Here is a 15,791-nt window from a genome sequence, read left to right as displayed (position 1 = left end):
ATCTTGGTGTTGCTGGGGCTTGAATCCCCAACCTTACTGTATGATCAACAAGAGAGAGCCTTAACTGTTGTGCCACAACGACCAACAAATTAACTAATCATAAAGTAGAACATCTCTTTTAAAGGAGAATTTATGGTCACGTGTGCAGTCTTTTACTTCAATTACATATGTAATTGGTGTATGTATGCATGCATGTTCTCTCCTCAGATGCAGTAAGTTGCTGAGGTCAGTGTTGGACATACTGAATGGGTAACAGACCACTATTAGACCACTAGTGTCTTCTGTATGTGTGGGTTTAGAAATAGTCTTACAATAACCGAAGAGTGAAGATTCTTCATACTTTTACTGCATTGGAAATGTTAACTGATGGCCTATCTGCATTCACAGTGCTTCATCTCCAGGGCTGTGATGTGGGATATCACCCAAACAACAGTACTTTACAACCCAATAACTCACTCAAGCTCACTTTTCGTGTGAGATAAGATCACCCGATTTATAATGCAGCTTAAAACAGACCTATAAATCTTACGTAGACACAGTTGTGTTTTGTGATGTGGTCTACGGGGGAGGCTCCAGCAGCAAAATGAGATTTTACCTCCTGTTGAATGTGCACAATTAATCATACGCTCTTTCAGTTCATCCAGAGAACTCGCACTGTAGCCTGCCAAGCCATGTCATTAGTTAAATTGTTTTGTCATTAATCCCAGGTTCTGACAAGTAATGGAAGGAACAAGCAAGCACAAATCTTATGTGAATGAAGGTTAGGGGATTGTCAGAATCCCCAAACAGAGATTAGCAGTGTTATGTCTCATGTGTTAACCTTGTAACTCTGTCCAACAGACTGGAAGGATGTGGGGACAACTCCCTGGTCCTCAAAAACCTGTTGTTGTTTCTCTTTTTGCTTTTTTTTTTTTTAACTGTAGCTTTTGGTTTGTTTGTTTTTTTTAAAAAAGGCCAAATAATTTTCCTTTTGGTTACTGCTGTTAAAGTTATGTTTAGATTAGTAGGTATTGGATTAATAAGCTGAATTATTAATTATGTAAATTGAAGGTCCTCACAAGTTTGTGTGTGTGTGTGTGAGACAACAAGCTTTACAATAAGTTGTAAATGAAACCATATTTCTTTCCTTTTTTGTTGGTCAAACAAATAAATATCTAACTACAGGTAGGAGCTAAAGTCATGAGTGGGGAACTGCAGAAATGTACAACAGGATTGGTCTGAAGAATCAATCAAGCTTACTTAAGCTGAATGGATGAATGTAAATAAATAAATGCAAATAAATGACTGCGTTATGGAGCATCACAGAGCTCCAGTGTGAATAGACAATGCAGCTGAACTCATGTACTTAGATAAGATAAGACAATCCTATATTCGTCCCACAACAGGGGAAATTTGCATTGTTACAACTGCGTAGGTAAAGTGGCTAAAGAAAAAGATTAAAAAAATATAAACACAATATGCTTACAGGGTTTCAAGTTGCCCCTAAGACAAAAACTACCACACGATGGCACTGTGGTCAATGATATAGCATTGGATCATTGCATACTGAATTTTTCATCTTTACAGATTCGTGGCTTCCTCTCCAGATTTGACAATGTTCTTCCTGCCAGCTTGGCCTTTGATAAATGCACTGCTTGCTCACCAGTGGTAAGTCATTTCACCTTGTATATTTTATTACATCTTTATAATATTCTGTTTGAAAGAAATTAATTTTTTTGTTGTAGTATTGATGTTTGATGTTCACACCAAAGCTCTGTTTTTAGTGATTTATTTATTTTAGTTATAAAGTTATATAATCCACAGTCCATTGCTCTCTTTATTACTTTTTTATTTTAGATTTTTAAGTTAAAGACACATTAGACACATTTTCCGATGCAATGTTCACATTTTTCAATATGATTGTGGGGAGCTTTGCATAATTAAATGTCATTTTAGTTATACAGTGTCATAGCATAATTATTTACTAACATATCTGAGGAAAATATTGATAATCCCTGACGGTCATTTTTACGGTCATCCATCTTTAGCTCACATCTTTAACTTTAATGTGAACATTAAGTCTGATCAAAAGCACAAAATAGCATGATCTGGAAATGGAAAATGAAATTGAGTTTTGAAAAAAAAAAGGCTAATTAATATTAATATGAACTGTTACTGTGCAAATATGAGTGATTTAAAGTATATTTATTGGAACAGCAAAGCCAATTCTGTTGTCTCTGCTATAAACTAAACACATTTGGGTTTGTGCTCAGAAGGTGAATATGAGAAAATAGATAAGAATTTCAATAAGCTTTTATTTCCAGATATTTACTTCTTGCTGTATTAAACAACTTTGAACATGGCACATTTATGGCAGATCATAAAATATGTCACTAAAGATATCCCTTGCTTGCAATAACTGCAGCAATCCAGTGACCTACTGACTTCACCGAACTGCTGCATTCCTCATTTGTAATGCTTTTACATGTTTTGGGAGGGTTTCTTTTCAGTCTCTATTGGGTTATGGTCTAATCTACATTCCCCTGATGGAGTATTTTATTGTGATGACACAGGGTTTTGTGTTATTGTCATGTTGCACGATGATGTTCCTCTCAATTACATTGGACGCATTTCTGAGTAAATTGGCAGACAGGATGTTTCTGGAGACCTCTGAATTCACAAGCTGCTACCATCATGAGTTACATGATGATTATCAATAACGATTAGTGAGTCCATTCCTGAAGCAACTATGCAATCCAGAGCCATGATAGTGTTAATGAGACGGTGCTTTTTTCCTCAACACTTTGGCCGTTCCTTCACGTTGGTAGAGTTTAATCTTGGTTCCACTTGGTTGGACTTTTATGCTTTGACTCCATATTTCTTTGTGCATTCAAATCTTATCTTCTGACTCTTACTGCTAATGAGTGTATTTTGGCCTCACTATTTCTTCTTCTTCTTCTTCTTCTTCTTCTTCTTCTTCTTCTTCTTCTTCAATTGATTGTAATATCTTCATGCCTGGCCACTGGAGGTTGCTGGTGATGTCATTGATTGTTGTTTTGGGTTTCCTTTACAGTTCTCACAATGTTTCAATCATCAACTGTTTTTGTATTTCATGACATTATTTCCAGGACAAATTGGTATATTGGCTATGCCTAATGCTTCTGCAGTGGCTCAGAGAGATTTTCTCTCTTTTCTCAGCTTCGAAATGGCTTGCTTTTCTCACATGGGCATCTCTGTGGTCTTCCTGTTGGTTTAGCCTTCGTTAACGACAAATGCAGTCACTGTTAGTGAAACCCAGGGTTCAAAATAAGATTGGACATTTAGAGGTAGTAATTGTTTAAATAGTTCATCTAAAAGGTCTCACGTGGCCAACAGGAAACCGCTGTCAATGTGCGATGTTGTAGTAACATCTAGATGAAACAAAAGCTGAAATTCAAACTCCAATGTATTCAGTGTATAATAAAAACAAAGAGTCTTGTCCTTTCAATAATTCTAGAGAGTCTTTTAATGTCTGTATATTTTTATTGAAGTATTATTTTATTCACTTGCTGGTTCATTAATGGAATAATTTATGCATATGATTTTTTTTTTTATAGTGCAGCATTTATTTCATACATTTCCTTTAGTCTCACATGGAAATAAAGGTCACGTGTGTGAATTCAGAGGCCATATGGTGTGTGTTAATGTTCAGTTGTGTGTTGATGTCAGTGGCGTATGTGAGTAATTACGGCAGGATTGAAGTGTTTTTTCCCTGGAGAGACTCGCTGTTGTTGAGTCCCATAAATCAGCTCAGATGCTGAATCTCTTCTCCATGTGAGGGTTTTCTCTCTCTCTCTCTCTCTCTCTCTCTCTCTCTCTCTCTCTCTCTCTCTCTCTCTCTCTCATTCTCTCCCTGTATATTTATTTTCATATCTATTTCTTTTACCATTTCCTATTACTGAATGTCATTGTCTTTCTTTTCTTAACAGTCTCTTCTTTTTTGCTTTTTGCTTCTCTCTCTCTCTCTCTCTCTCTCTCTCTCTCTCTCTCTCTCTGTTAGATTGTTCTAAAATAAGGCAATAAGACAATAATACTTCACATCATTATTGTCATGATGCATACAGTATATATAAATGTATATCATTGACTTAATTGTTACTCACCATAAGTAAATAATTGTCAAAATATAAATACTAAAAAAATGTTAAAACAGTTTTATCTCTTTATGTATAACACCCATTTTACATCATTGTTGAATTTCAGGAATCTCATTGTGTACATTCATTTTGAAAACAGTGTTTATATACACTTACTGTAGGTTCCTACGTATTTGGACAGTGACAATTTTTTTGGGATTCTGCCTCTGTATACCAACAGCATGGATTTGAAATGGAGCAAGTGTTAACTTTTAGCTTTAATTCTTGCAGTTTAAAAAAAATGACAGCCATTTTTCACATAGTATTTCCATTTCACAGGGTTACTAGTAATTAATGCTTGGATGCAATTCATTTCAAGACATTACTCCCTGAAGTGTGCATACCATGAACATCATTTCATCTGTTCAGCTGCTTTGTCATGTTTTTACTGCAACCGCCTTCAGTTTGCATGTTGTGGGTTCTTCTGCCTTCAGTTTTGTCTTCAGGAAGTGAAAAACATGCTCAATTGGGATGAGGTCAGGTGACTAACACTGCCAGTTAAGAGTATTTCATTTCAGTTGCCATAAGAAGCTCTTGGGTTTTACATTTACAGAATATGGCAGATGCCCTTATCCAGAGCAACTTGCTAAAGGACACATAGGTTGCTTTCATGGTATGTTTTGGGTCGTAATTCGTCTGTACTGTAAAAATACTGTAAAAATCATTATATATGTTTAGCAGTAGTTGACTAAATGTCTGCAGAAAGTATATCTCTGTACACTTCATAATCCATCCTGCTAATTCTATCAGCATCACATCGTCAGTGAACACCAATGACCCAGTTCCATTGGCAGTCATACATGCCCATGTTATAAAATTACGTCCACCATGTTTGATGGATGATGGGGTCGGCTGTGGATCATCAGCTCTTCCTTCCCTTCTACATTTCCTTCTCTTTCCATCATTCTGCTACAAGGTTTCATCTGTCAAAAGAATCATGCTCCAGAACTATAGGCCTTTTTTTTTTTTATGTTTGAGTCTAATACGATATTTCTTTTCTTGAGTATTACTCTCAGTGGTTTTGATCTTGAGCTAAACACTTAGTATTTACATCGGGGTGAAAGTTTTCTTTTGATTGGATATTTTGACAATGATGCACTTACCTCCTCAGGTGTGGTTTTGATTAGATGTGAAGGGGTTGTTTTTCTTCACTAAGGAAAGTGTTTACAGTATATGCTGTACTTGTCTTCAGCGTTCTTACTGACCAAGAGCGTTGGCTATAGGCTGGGTTTGCACATGTATGTCTTTTTGAAAAGAACAACAGTGAAGAAACAGATCACATCTGGCCATGAAACGTGTTTTGTGGATGTGTCATTTGCTTACATATGGAAGAATTTATGTATATGATTTTTTTATAGTGCATTATTATTATATATTATATTATATATAGTGCATTATAGTGTATTATTTACTACATTTCATTTAGTATATTTTTCACTGTATATTTTATTCCAGGATTGCTAAATTAGGTTCTTACTCATCGTAGTCTTTGCCGTCATAGTGTTTGCCTTAAAAAATGAAAGGTAAATAAGACATTTCCACATAATAGTGGTGAAATATATTTATGGTTTTCTCAAGTAGAATTGTTAAAATAGTGTATGTTACAGGCAGAAAAACAACTTATTAGGTACTTTTGTTTATATATGTCTATTTGCGTCTTTAAAAACCTATCTGAACTATTTGTCATTCTGTCGGTTTTGGGTATCTGTTCCTGTCTGAAGTAACATTAAAGTGTTCTAGTCAAAAGTGTGACAGAGAATTTTGTTGACTTAAGCAGTAGAAAATACTAGAAATCTGGGACTGGCCTCTGTTTCTACTTTCTGGACTCCATCCTGCATTTGTGTGAGTGCTGGTGCTCCTGCTGTTGGATGTGTGTAACCAGAAAACCATGGAAACAAAACAATCAAGCCTTCAGTGGACAATTGCTTATAAATTTAGTTTTCTGTTTCCTTCTCCTTTAAGCCTCACCAAAAAACAGCCTGGAAGCCAAACGAACCTGACAAGACAAATGTTCATCACCTGAAAAAAAATCAGAGTTTATGTGTGTTTGAACCTGAATCACCACAAAAAGTCCCCTAATGTACAGAATACAATATAGGTACAGCATTTTTCTAAGAATCTGGCTTTTAAAGGCATATTTGAAGGCAACACAATCACAATTCTGATCACTGAATGCAAGTTCTATATATTCAATATTAATCACGAAGAAATGAAGAATAACCGCACACCTAATTATGGGTGTTTATTTTCAGACTCCGCATAAACAGCGGCTTCAAAGAGCTAACACAGACTCTGTGAAGTGTTGTCGTGTGGGAGGCCAAAGCGTCGGAGCCTTTCTCAGCAGCTACTGAGGGGAAGTTACGAGAACCGGAGGAGGGAATTAGGCCAAGCTGGGAAGCCTCTCTCTATCTAAACCAGATGTGTTGCTCCCCAAAAGCAGCCTCACATACACACGCAGGCTGCGTCACACGGTCGCCATGGCTTAATGGGCCGCATCAGACAGGAGGTGCCAGATCGAGGGGATCCACTGCTGGAAAATATAATGAAACCTTGTAAAAGTTGTTCCTGTGACTTTGTTGCTAAGCAAGAGTTTGTTTACAAGCACCGCCATAAAGGCAATACGAGCAGTCCTTATGAGAGAAGTATGGGCTTTGGTTCAAAAAGAAAGGAAAAACAATGCTTCTGTAATGTACCTTCAATTTTATGATCCATAAGGGTGGACCAAGCAGCCAAAATATTAGGTACCACAATACTTAATAACATTTTTTGTAATAAACACTTTGTTTGCTAACAAAGTGAAAGCAGAACAGCGTGGCTATATGGAATAGTTAAGGTCTCTCGAGTGGCCCAACAGAAACTTGTTTATCTTGTTGGGAGGTTGGGAGAAATATTGGAAACAACACTAAGCAGGACAAAGGGAGAATTGAGCAACTGGCCTAAGGTGGAGACAAGAAGCTTTGATTAATTCAAGAAAATAAGGAATGGGACGAGATCAGATGAGACATTTGACAGGAAACTATGGTGCATTATATGGTCACTATTATGTATTTCCATGTAACTGAATTCTGCACAATTGTTAAATGAGATTACCTGAGACAAAAGACTTGGCCATTCTGCCTATCTCTTTCTGACTTCCTTATCAGTGATAAGGAAAGAAGTTAGCGTAAAAACACACACACACACTTTGTGACTGTGTGCTTAAAATCCTTGATGGAAACGTCTTGACGTCTTTGATTAAGGAATGGAAAAAGAAATTGTCAGGTTTCTGCTTCTTTTAGGTGAAGGGACAGACCAGGCCCATGGTGGAGGAATTTATCTTTGTACCTTGTGATCTTATTCACAAGAGAGTGTGGGAGACAAGTAAAAAAAAAAACTACTGCAGAGTTTGTAGATCTTTGTTTACTGCTCAATCTACATCCCTGTCCTCACCTATGGTCTTTTTCTTAGGCTATTGCTCAGAAATGTTGGATGTAAAAGCAGCGGAAATGAGGTAGGGTCTTGCATCGAACTGCGGTCAGTGCTAATTTTATTTGAAAGGTGGTACATAGATCGCTTGCATTGATTCCCACTGGTCGACTCATGCTAGAGCTGCATCAGGCATGTCCCAGTCGACAGAGACCCTGGGATAGATGTGGGACCTGTTGAGGAGATATTATCTCACAGTTGAATTGGGTACATTGGGGAATCCCCTAGGTGGAGTTCTGGAAATCTGTGGCTAGGGATGGAGAAGTCTGGGCTGAACTCCTCAAGCTATTGCCAGTGCATCCCCCCATCAGAGAAACTAGAAGCAAAATTACAGGAGAGAGAAAAAGAGATGTATTTATCACAAAAAGTCACTCTGAAGGGGCTCCCATAGATGACAGGAAAAAGTGCACATTCCTACTTGAGATCATGAGATTGAATTCTGACAAGGTCACAGGTATCCGTGGCGAGGAGAGAATAGAGACAAAATTGGCGATGCTCTCTGGGGTGGGAATCTCGACATACTCTTTCCCCTCTCTCCTGTGCACTAGAGCAAGGCCCTTATCCCTCAATTGCTCAGTTGTATAAAATGTAAGTAAAGGGCAGATATCCCTTTCTGACTTTCTGACTGTGTTACCCTACCCTATGAAAGCACCATGAGCAACAGTTCAACAAAAGTTTTTGGCTGGTATTTTCAGGAAGTTCCAGATGAAGAATGGGATTGCCTCAACCCTCCCTGGTTGGTGGCTGTTTGATTATGTGTGATTATGGAAGAACTAAATTCCTATATTTGCATTATTGCAAAAATGACATAATTGTACATAATGACATAATCGTAAATTGCAATATTTATTTTTTGCTCAAAGCTCCGAGCTGTGTTTTAGTTGCCTGGAATCCTGACTAGGCTATAAAAATTATAGCTAGTATGATGTAATAAAATATTTTGATTCAGAATAATAGTATGCCTGAGTTAGTGCACTGTGTTTGACCTCTCAAAAAAAATGTCAGCACATCGTTGACCAATGTTTTGACTATGAACTACTGTTTGATTTCTTTACATATCTTTTACTATTTCTGTGTTTTGTTTCCACATACCTCACATGTTCCTGATTCTGAAAAGGCAGCACGTCATCTGTTTTTTTTTGTTTGTTTGTTTGTTTGTTTGTTTTTTTTGGTGAATTAATCTCACTAGTAAAAATTTGACGTGGTGTAGTAGGTGTGATTTAGAACAAGTAGCTTCCACTGTAGTTGCACTGCAGTACCATTTATGCACATTTTGTTTAAATATATACACCAAATAAAACTGGTTTTATTATTTTTTGTACAAGAGGAGAAAAAACACTGGTGACTATGTTGCATATGTCCTAAACCACAATGAATCTGAGGGGGATATTTCTGTTAAACCCGTGTTTTAGGTGAACCCAATGGAATAGCCAAGAACTAATTTCAGGGCAGATGATTGGGATGTGATCAACAGAAATGGTGCTATTCAGAATTTATTAAATAAATAACCCTGAAATAAAGAGTTCCATTGACATTTATTGAAATAGCATGTTAGTAGCATGAGAACCAGACATTTTGCATTATAATGCTCAGTTTATTTTTCTATTTCTCCACTTGCTCAAAGTGGAGCTGCCTATCTGTTAAGTTTTAAACAGAAACGGGAAAAATATAGATCTTCGGTGTAATTATAGGGTAATTACTATGCACAGAACAATGTTATGACGTGTGTGTGTGTGTGTGTGTGTGTGTGTGTGTGTGTGTGTGTGTGTGTGTGTGTACTGTTAGTCTACCTTAGTCCATAGCACTGGTCCAAAATACATTTGAGCTTTGTGGGAAGATGTGTTACATGTCATTTTTTTCTTCTGAAGCCATTCCTTCAATGCTTCTTAATAGAAATCATATAATTATCCCTTATTGAATTTAAGCTTGGTTTCCTAAAATAAGCAGGCTGTGCAATTCACAACATTGTGAAGCCACTTCAGTGCATTATATGCAGCTTCATGACTTACTTGACTGGCTGCCAGACCTCCAAACGTCACATTTGCCCAAAATTGGGGACGTTGTCGTCGTTTAATTCCATGCTACTTGGTACCATAAGTGTACTCCACCCTGTCAGTCGGCCGTGTCTGGCTCATTTAAAGCAGACGCCACTCTGCTGCTCAACACACACACACACAACACACACACACACACACACACACACACACACAAGACACACACACAGAGCCACACAGCTGCTTATTCATCACAGCCCACAGAAACTCTATCTCTCTAGAGAGTGAGGCTGTGAAAGGAGCGCTGTGATAAGGCAGAGCTTGTATCGGAGAAAGTGGCCATGTCTTGGCCTCGGCCCTACACGTCTACTTTTAGACATGTACCTTTGCTTTTATTTCATTTATTTTTAATCTGATTTATTTAGCTCTTGATTACAGCATGCATCTGTACTTCATTCCTGCACTGTTTCTGTCTTAAGCACCTGGAACGATGCATTTATCCCATAGCTGTCTGTCTGCGTTCCTAAGCTATTTGTATCTCTCTGTCTGTCTACCTACATAACTGTCTCTCTGTCTTCTCTCTCTACTCATCTGTCTTTTTTGCTGTCTAACTGTCTAGATAACTGTCTGTCTGTACACCTACACTGACTGGCTAGTTGTCTGACTCTGTATCTGTCTCTCTAAAGTGTCTAACTAGTTAGATAACTGTCCCCCTGTCTACCTGTCTGTCTGTCTTGCTGTCTATCAATCTAGCTAACTGTCTCTCTGTCTACTTGTCTTTTTTCTTGTTGCCTTTCTATCTAGTCAGCTGTCTCTCTGTTTACTCGTCTATCCCTCTAGTCATATATCTATATAGATGTCTTGTGTTTGTTTACCTACCAGTCTTTCCTTCTGTCTAGCTGTCTAACTATCCTGAGAACTATCCTTCTGTCTTCCTGTCTGTCTCTCCAGCTGTTTCCTAGATAGAAACTGCCCCTGCCTACCCGTCTCCCTGTCTAACTACACCTATATTCTGTCTATCTGTTTAATTTTAAACTCACTGCAGGATGTTTAAAGCTCCTGAGGCCCTGCATGCTTCTTTATACAGACCGTACTCCTCATACATAACACTGATAATACTGAAGATTACCAATGTTCCATGATTTCTTGCCTGTTGTTTTCTAATTGCTGAATTATTTTATACATTTCTCTCAAAGTCGCAATCAATATTTTATGTGTTGCTCAATACCCTTGCAGCTATAATTTACAAATGACATCATTTCCATTATATTTTGACTTTATTTCTGTATGATGTATATTTCTTCCCAGTCTTTGAGGTTGATACATGCAGCATCGTAATCACTTCATTAAGCCTACCATAAAAGAAATTCATTTTTATCCACAGGTCCTGGACTATTATGAGCGTGAAGGATTCCAGTTTCTGTCCAAGGTGTTTAACTCATCCCATTCCTTCCTGGAGGATTTGACAGGTCTGACCCTGCTGCATCAGGAGACACAGGCTGCCGAGGTGAGTCTTCCTCAATCTTGTTCCCTTCCTCATTTTAACCGAGAACAACATTCATCGCATTCACCTGCGAATGAATGTTGAATGTCATTACGAATATATGAGTGTCTCTGATAAATTATTAAGCATATGAGATGTAAGTGACTAATCAAATCCACTGGAAGATCGTTAACTCTGACATGAGTACAGCTTAAGAGCATTAGGGGAAAATAAAGGATAATGAATTTTACCCTTTCCCTTTACTCATTAGCCCTGGTTCTGTGTAGCTCTGTTTTTTTATGTAGCACCAGGGTCCTGGAGAAACGTTGTATAATTTCACTATGTACCTCATTAGCTATATATGGCTGAAATGAGTAGCAGTTAAAGCCTCTTGACTTGACTTGACTTGACTTTTACACATGTAGAACATTTATGAAATTAAAACCGAAGTATTTACAGACATATCCACGCAGGCTTCACTTTTCTTTTTGAGAACTTGGGTGGGGAATAAACTTTCCCTTTCTCCTGTTCAATGATGCAACAATTTATGGCCTTGCTTATTTGTCTAAATCCAGACTTTTTTTGTTTTGTTTGCACTTTGGATATGTTGAGTTGTTGGTCCTCATGAGTTGTGCTTTGAGTTGGCACGGTAACCAGGTGGAGGTGAAAAAGTGGGAAAATTCTAGGAGCTCATGTTCCAAAATTGCACAAAATCTTATGCTGTAAGCCTCCACAAACAAACGACTGTTAGCTTTCCTCCTGCAGTTTAAACATTCTGTGGTCCGTTGCACACTTTCAAATGCTTTTCATATGTTTGTTAATTATGTTAAGTGCCTAAGCCATTACTACAGTCACACACTCACAAATGTGACTCTATACCTTAATCAGGGTGTTTAAAAATGCTGTACTATTGTGCTTTTGTGTATACGTTTAAAAGTTTAAACATACCAGGTGCAATATTTATAATAATAAAGTAATAATAATAATCTAGTAATAATAATATAAAATAATAATAATTATATATAATAATAATAATAATAATAATAATAATAATAATAATAATAATAATAATAATAAGGTAATCTAGGATCAGATATATGAAGGTATATTTTATCTTATTTTATTATTATTATTATTATTATTATTATTATTAATAATAATAATAATAATAATACCAAAGCCTAAATAAGATCGGTCCCGTAGTGGGAAGATTTCTAAAATAAATAAATAAACAAAAACAATTAAAGAAATGTATCAATCATTTATTTTTTAATGAAATTATATTTTTATTTTTAATTAAATTATATTTGCTTTCATGGTTTCTTTTTTCTGTAGCATTTTTTAGTCTGCAACATGTATTAGCTTCATAGCGCTGGTACAGAATACCGCCTGTGAGTGACCCCAGACAGGAAAACTGCATTCTGAAGTGGACACGAGATACTGTGCCTCGTTTTTATGTCAAATGAAGAATGGTGACAACAGAACGGCGTATACTATAAATAAATTCCAGCTGATATGAATAAAACAGCAGAAAGCAGTGTTTCAGCTCTGAACATCTCGCCTGTGCACGTGTAAGCAGCTGCTTATTATTATTATTATTATTTAAATAATAACTGGAGTTAGCTTGAGGAAATATTTCTTCCTTCATCCATTTGTTCACTGTTAAATTGCGACACTCTGTTTTATTTACATCAGTTTCAGTGATTGTGCAAGGATAAAACAATAGCTTTGGTTTAAGTGTGTTCCAAATGACTGTTACTCTCGACCCCCTGCACAGCAAGTCCCTTTGGAGCTCTCGCTATGAAGGCTGTCTCTTTCAGAGGAGCAGGACAAAGTCATGATCACTTCAACCAGCATCTCTCTTTGATTTTAAACAGCTACGCTTCCTCCTTTGATGTCCGATTCAAAGGCGACTTAAAAGTGCATATTGTCTTGTCAATACTTTGAGTCCGGACGACTTATTCCCATGTGCCGACACGTGGGAATTCATTTTTCCAAAGGGACCAGAGGATTTATGGCTGAGTATCGGCTGTTTAGTCGTGAATGAGACCTTTGTTAGGTCAAACCGTGAGTGAGAGAGTTCAGATTTTCTCAGGGCTGAATTAACTTGCGCATGTATTCCTCACAGACTGCCTTCTGATTAAACCTATCCCATGGGAGCCACACAATACTGTACACGTCAGCGTAGTTCGGATTACAAACAGGCAAAAATAATTCAGCTATTCATTATGCTGCTCCAGGTGTGTGATAATGCACTATGGACTAATTACTATACGTGTCTGAGTCATTCTGACGTCTTGTCACTTTGAATTAACAGACAAAACTGTACGGATCCATGTGTGCAGCAGACTCGTCGGACAACCGGGAGAGCAGTTGGTCTGTTGCCGGGTCTAAGTTGTGTTTTTTTTTATTATTCTAGTTGCCAGTAATCTAGGATCAGAGACACATCCAGAACACACTGTGCTTCTGATGTTATAGATTTGGATTGTCTGATTGGCTGTAAAAGAGCGATGAAGCGAGCAGCTTGTGCATTATTAAAATAAAGAAACAGCACTCTGTATGGACATTTTACATTAAATCTTGATAATGCCACGTTATTGTTCTATAATGAATGGTTGTTTGTTCTATAGCAGAAATGTCATATGGTGAAAGAAGTAAAGAAGGTATGCTAGGCTTTAGTCCTGAAAAATGTTTTGCTTGTTGATGAGAGTTACTCCTTCCTGTTCTACTGTCAGCGTCCATGTTAAAACAGACCATAGTGTTATGGCATTTTGTAAGATGACTTCTAACACCGTGACAAGAAATTCTTTGTTACATTAGCGAAGAAGTGATGGTTGTACAACAGACCAAACTTCAAGGTCCATGAACAGTAATTCATGGTAAAACAAATATACATGTATGTAAATATAATTAATGTCACACGAGCAAGAGACGTGTAAGTAATTTTTAGGTAATCCTTGCTTATATTCAGCGTAGCCATACGATTGCTTGTGCTATACTGCTTTTATACAACAGCTCTATAGACAAGAGCATAGACGACACCAGAAGGATTCGGCCATTTTTATCCACACTGCCTAAGTTCTCACACACCACCCCACTGCGGTGCTTTCTCCACTGGCTTCCAGTAGCTGAACAAATCAGATTCAAAACACTGATGCTTGCCTGCAAAGCCAAAAATGGACCAGCGCTATCTTACCTCAAAGCTCTTATCACTCCTCGCACTTCACCTCGCTTCCACTGCTCAATTAGTCCCACCATGTCTCAGGGTAAGAGGTACAGTAAGTATACAGGTCAGCAAGACACTATTCTGTTCTGGCACTGAAGGTGGTGGAATGAACTTCCCTAAGAACGGGTGAAGATCGACCTCTTCCTAAACCAATTAAACTAGCACTTTTCACTGTTTGTGTATATTAAAAAATAAATAAATAAAAAACCGAACCGAGTATTAGGTTGATGGTATCCTAAGTCTGTAACCTAGTGTACCAGTATTCATCAATAGTGATTAAAAGCACTGCTCTGGTTAAGGGCGTCTGCCAAATGCCGTAAATGTAAACAAGAAATTTGTATAGATTAAGTAACATTTCAGACACAAAGTGAAATCAGCTTATTTTTGTTCCACTTTTGTTAATTTGGTGTCCCTTCTTTCTTTTCCTCTTTATCTGACAAGTTTATGCATCGATGTATAGGCATGAGCAATGATATGATGAAGCTTTTTTGTTAAGTTTATTTAACAGTTCTAGAAGTTTATTTATAGAGTCCCAATAGTAACACTTTTAACAACAGTAAAAGAGACTAAATGGATTATGTACCATAAAGGTTTCCCATCGTCATCATCATCATCATCCAGTAATCTGTGCTGGAGAAGTGGGATGTGGTCAGTCATGTTTCATCACAACAATTATAATTTTACAAAGTTTAGCACACTTTCTCAGTTTAGTTACACCTTATATTGTGGAAAGAAACATCTTAGCTCCTGTTATCATAGCGATTACTAGTTCCCTCACTGTTTCATACTCATCAGTGTCTCTCTCTGTATCTCTGTATCTCTCTCTCTCTCTCTCTCTCTCTCTCTCTCTCTCTCTCTCTCTCTCTCCCCCATCTCCCCTCCCCCTCTCTCTGTCTCTCTCTATTTCTCTCTCACCCCCCTCTCTTGACTTCCTTCCTTCCCTCTCTCCCTTTACCTCATTCACTTTTACACTGCCTCCCTGTCTATCTCTAAAGGAGATAAGAAGGAGATTGTGAAACTGCAAAGTGCAAACCCATTTTTATTAGTGGGCAAAACTAACAGGAATGGCTCCTCCTTAAAGCCTGTTTTTCTTCAATTTTAGATATCTCATTAAAGTTTCTTTGAAGGAGTTGTTATTGGGGAACGATATAATATTGAATGGATTAATATGAAGCTGTGAGTTGCCAAGCAGCTGGCACTTTCACACTATCTTGGTCTTTTGCTGTCACGCAATATTTATCAACACCTTTATTATATTATTCATACATATTCAAACCTTCTTTATATATAGTTTGCTTCTGATCAGGTGGGAGAGTGAGAGAGAGCGTGAGAGAGAGAGAGAGCAAGTGAGGGAGCGAGAGAGAGAGAGAGAGAGAGAGAGAGAGAGAGAGAGAGAGAGAGATGCCATTGAGGGAACTAGTAATGGCTGTGATAGAAGGAACTAAGATGTTTCTTTCCACAATATAATG

At 37.5% G+C, this 15,791-nt stretch overlaps 1 protein-coding gene across 3 annotated transcripts in view; it reads left to right on the top strand.

Moving 5' to 3' along the window:
• Positions 1–15,791, top strand: part of atg7 (ATG7 autophagy related 7 homolog (S. cerevisiae)) — an 87,672-nt gene that overhangs the window by 49,165 nt on the left and 22,716 nt on the right. For 2 of the 3 annotated variants that reach the window (XM_047810579.1, XM_047810578.1), the window contains exons 18-19: positions 1,567–1,647; positions 10,998–11,120. In XM_047810579.1, the coding sequence (XP_047666535.1) occupies positions 1,567–1,647; positions 10,998–11,120 (204 nt within the window). Of the gene's footprint in view, positions 1–1,566; positions 1,648–6,406; positions 6,713–10,997; positions 11,121–15,791 lie in introns of those variants that run through there. The other variant, XM_047810580.1, reaches the window with a different exon arrangement.

Source organism: Tachysurus fulvidraco, chromosome 2 (genome assembly GCF_022655615.1).
Source record: "Tachysurus fulvidraco isolate hzauxx_2018 chromosome 2, HZAU_PFXX_2.0, whole genome shotgun sequence".
Taxonomy (NCBI): Eukaryota; Metazoa; Chordata; class Actinopteri; order Siluriformes; family Bagridae; genus Tachysurus; species Tachysurus fulvidraco.
Note: the sequence above shows the minus strand (reverse complement) of the source record. Positions and strands in the feature narration are given on the sequence as shown.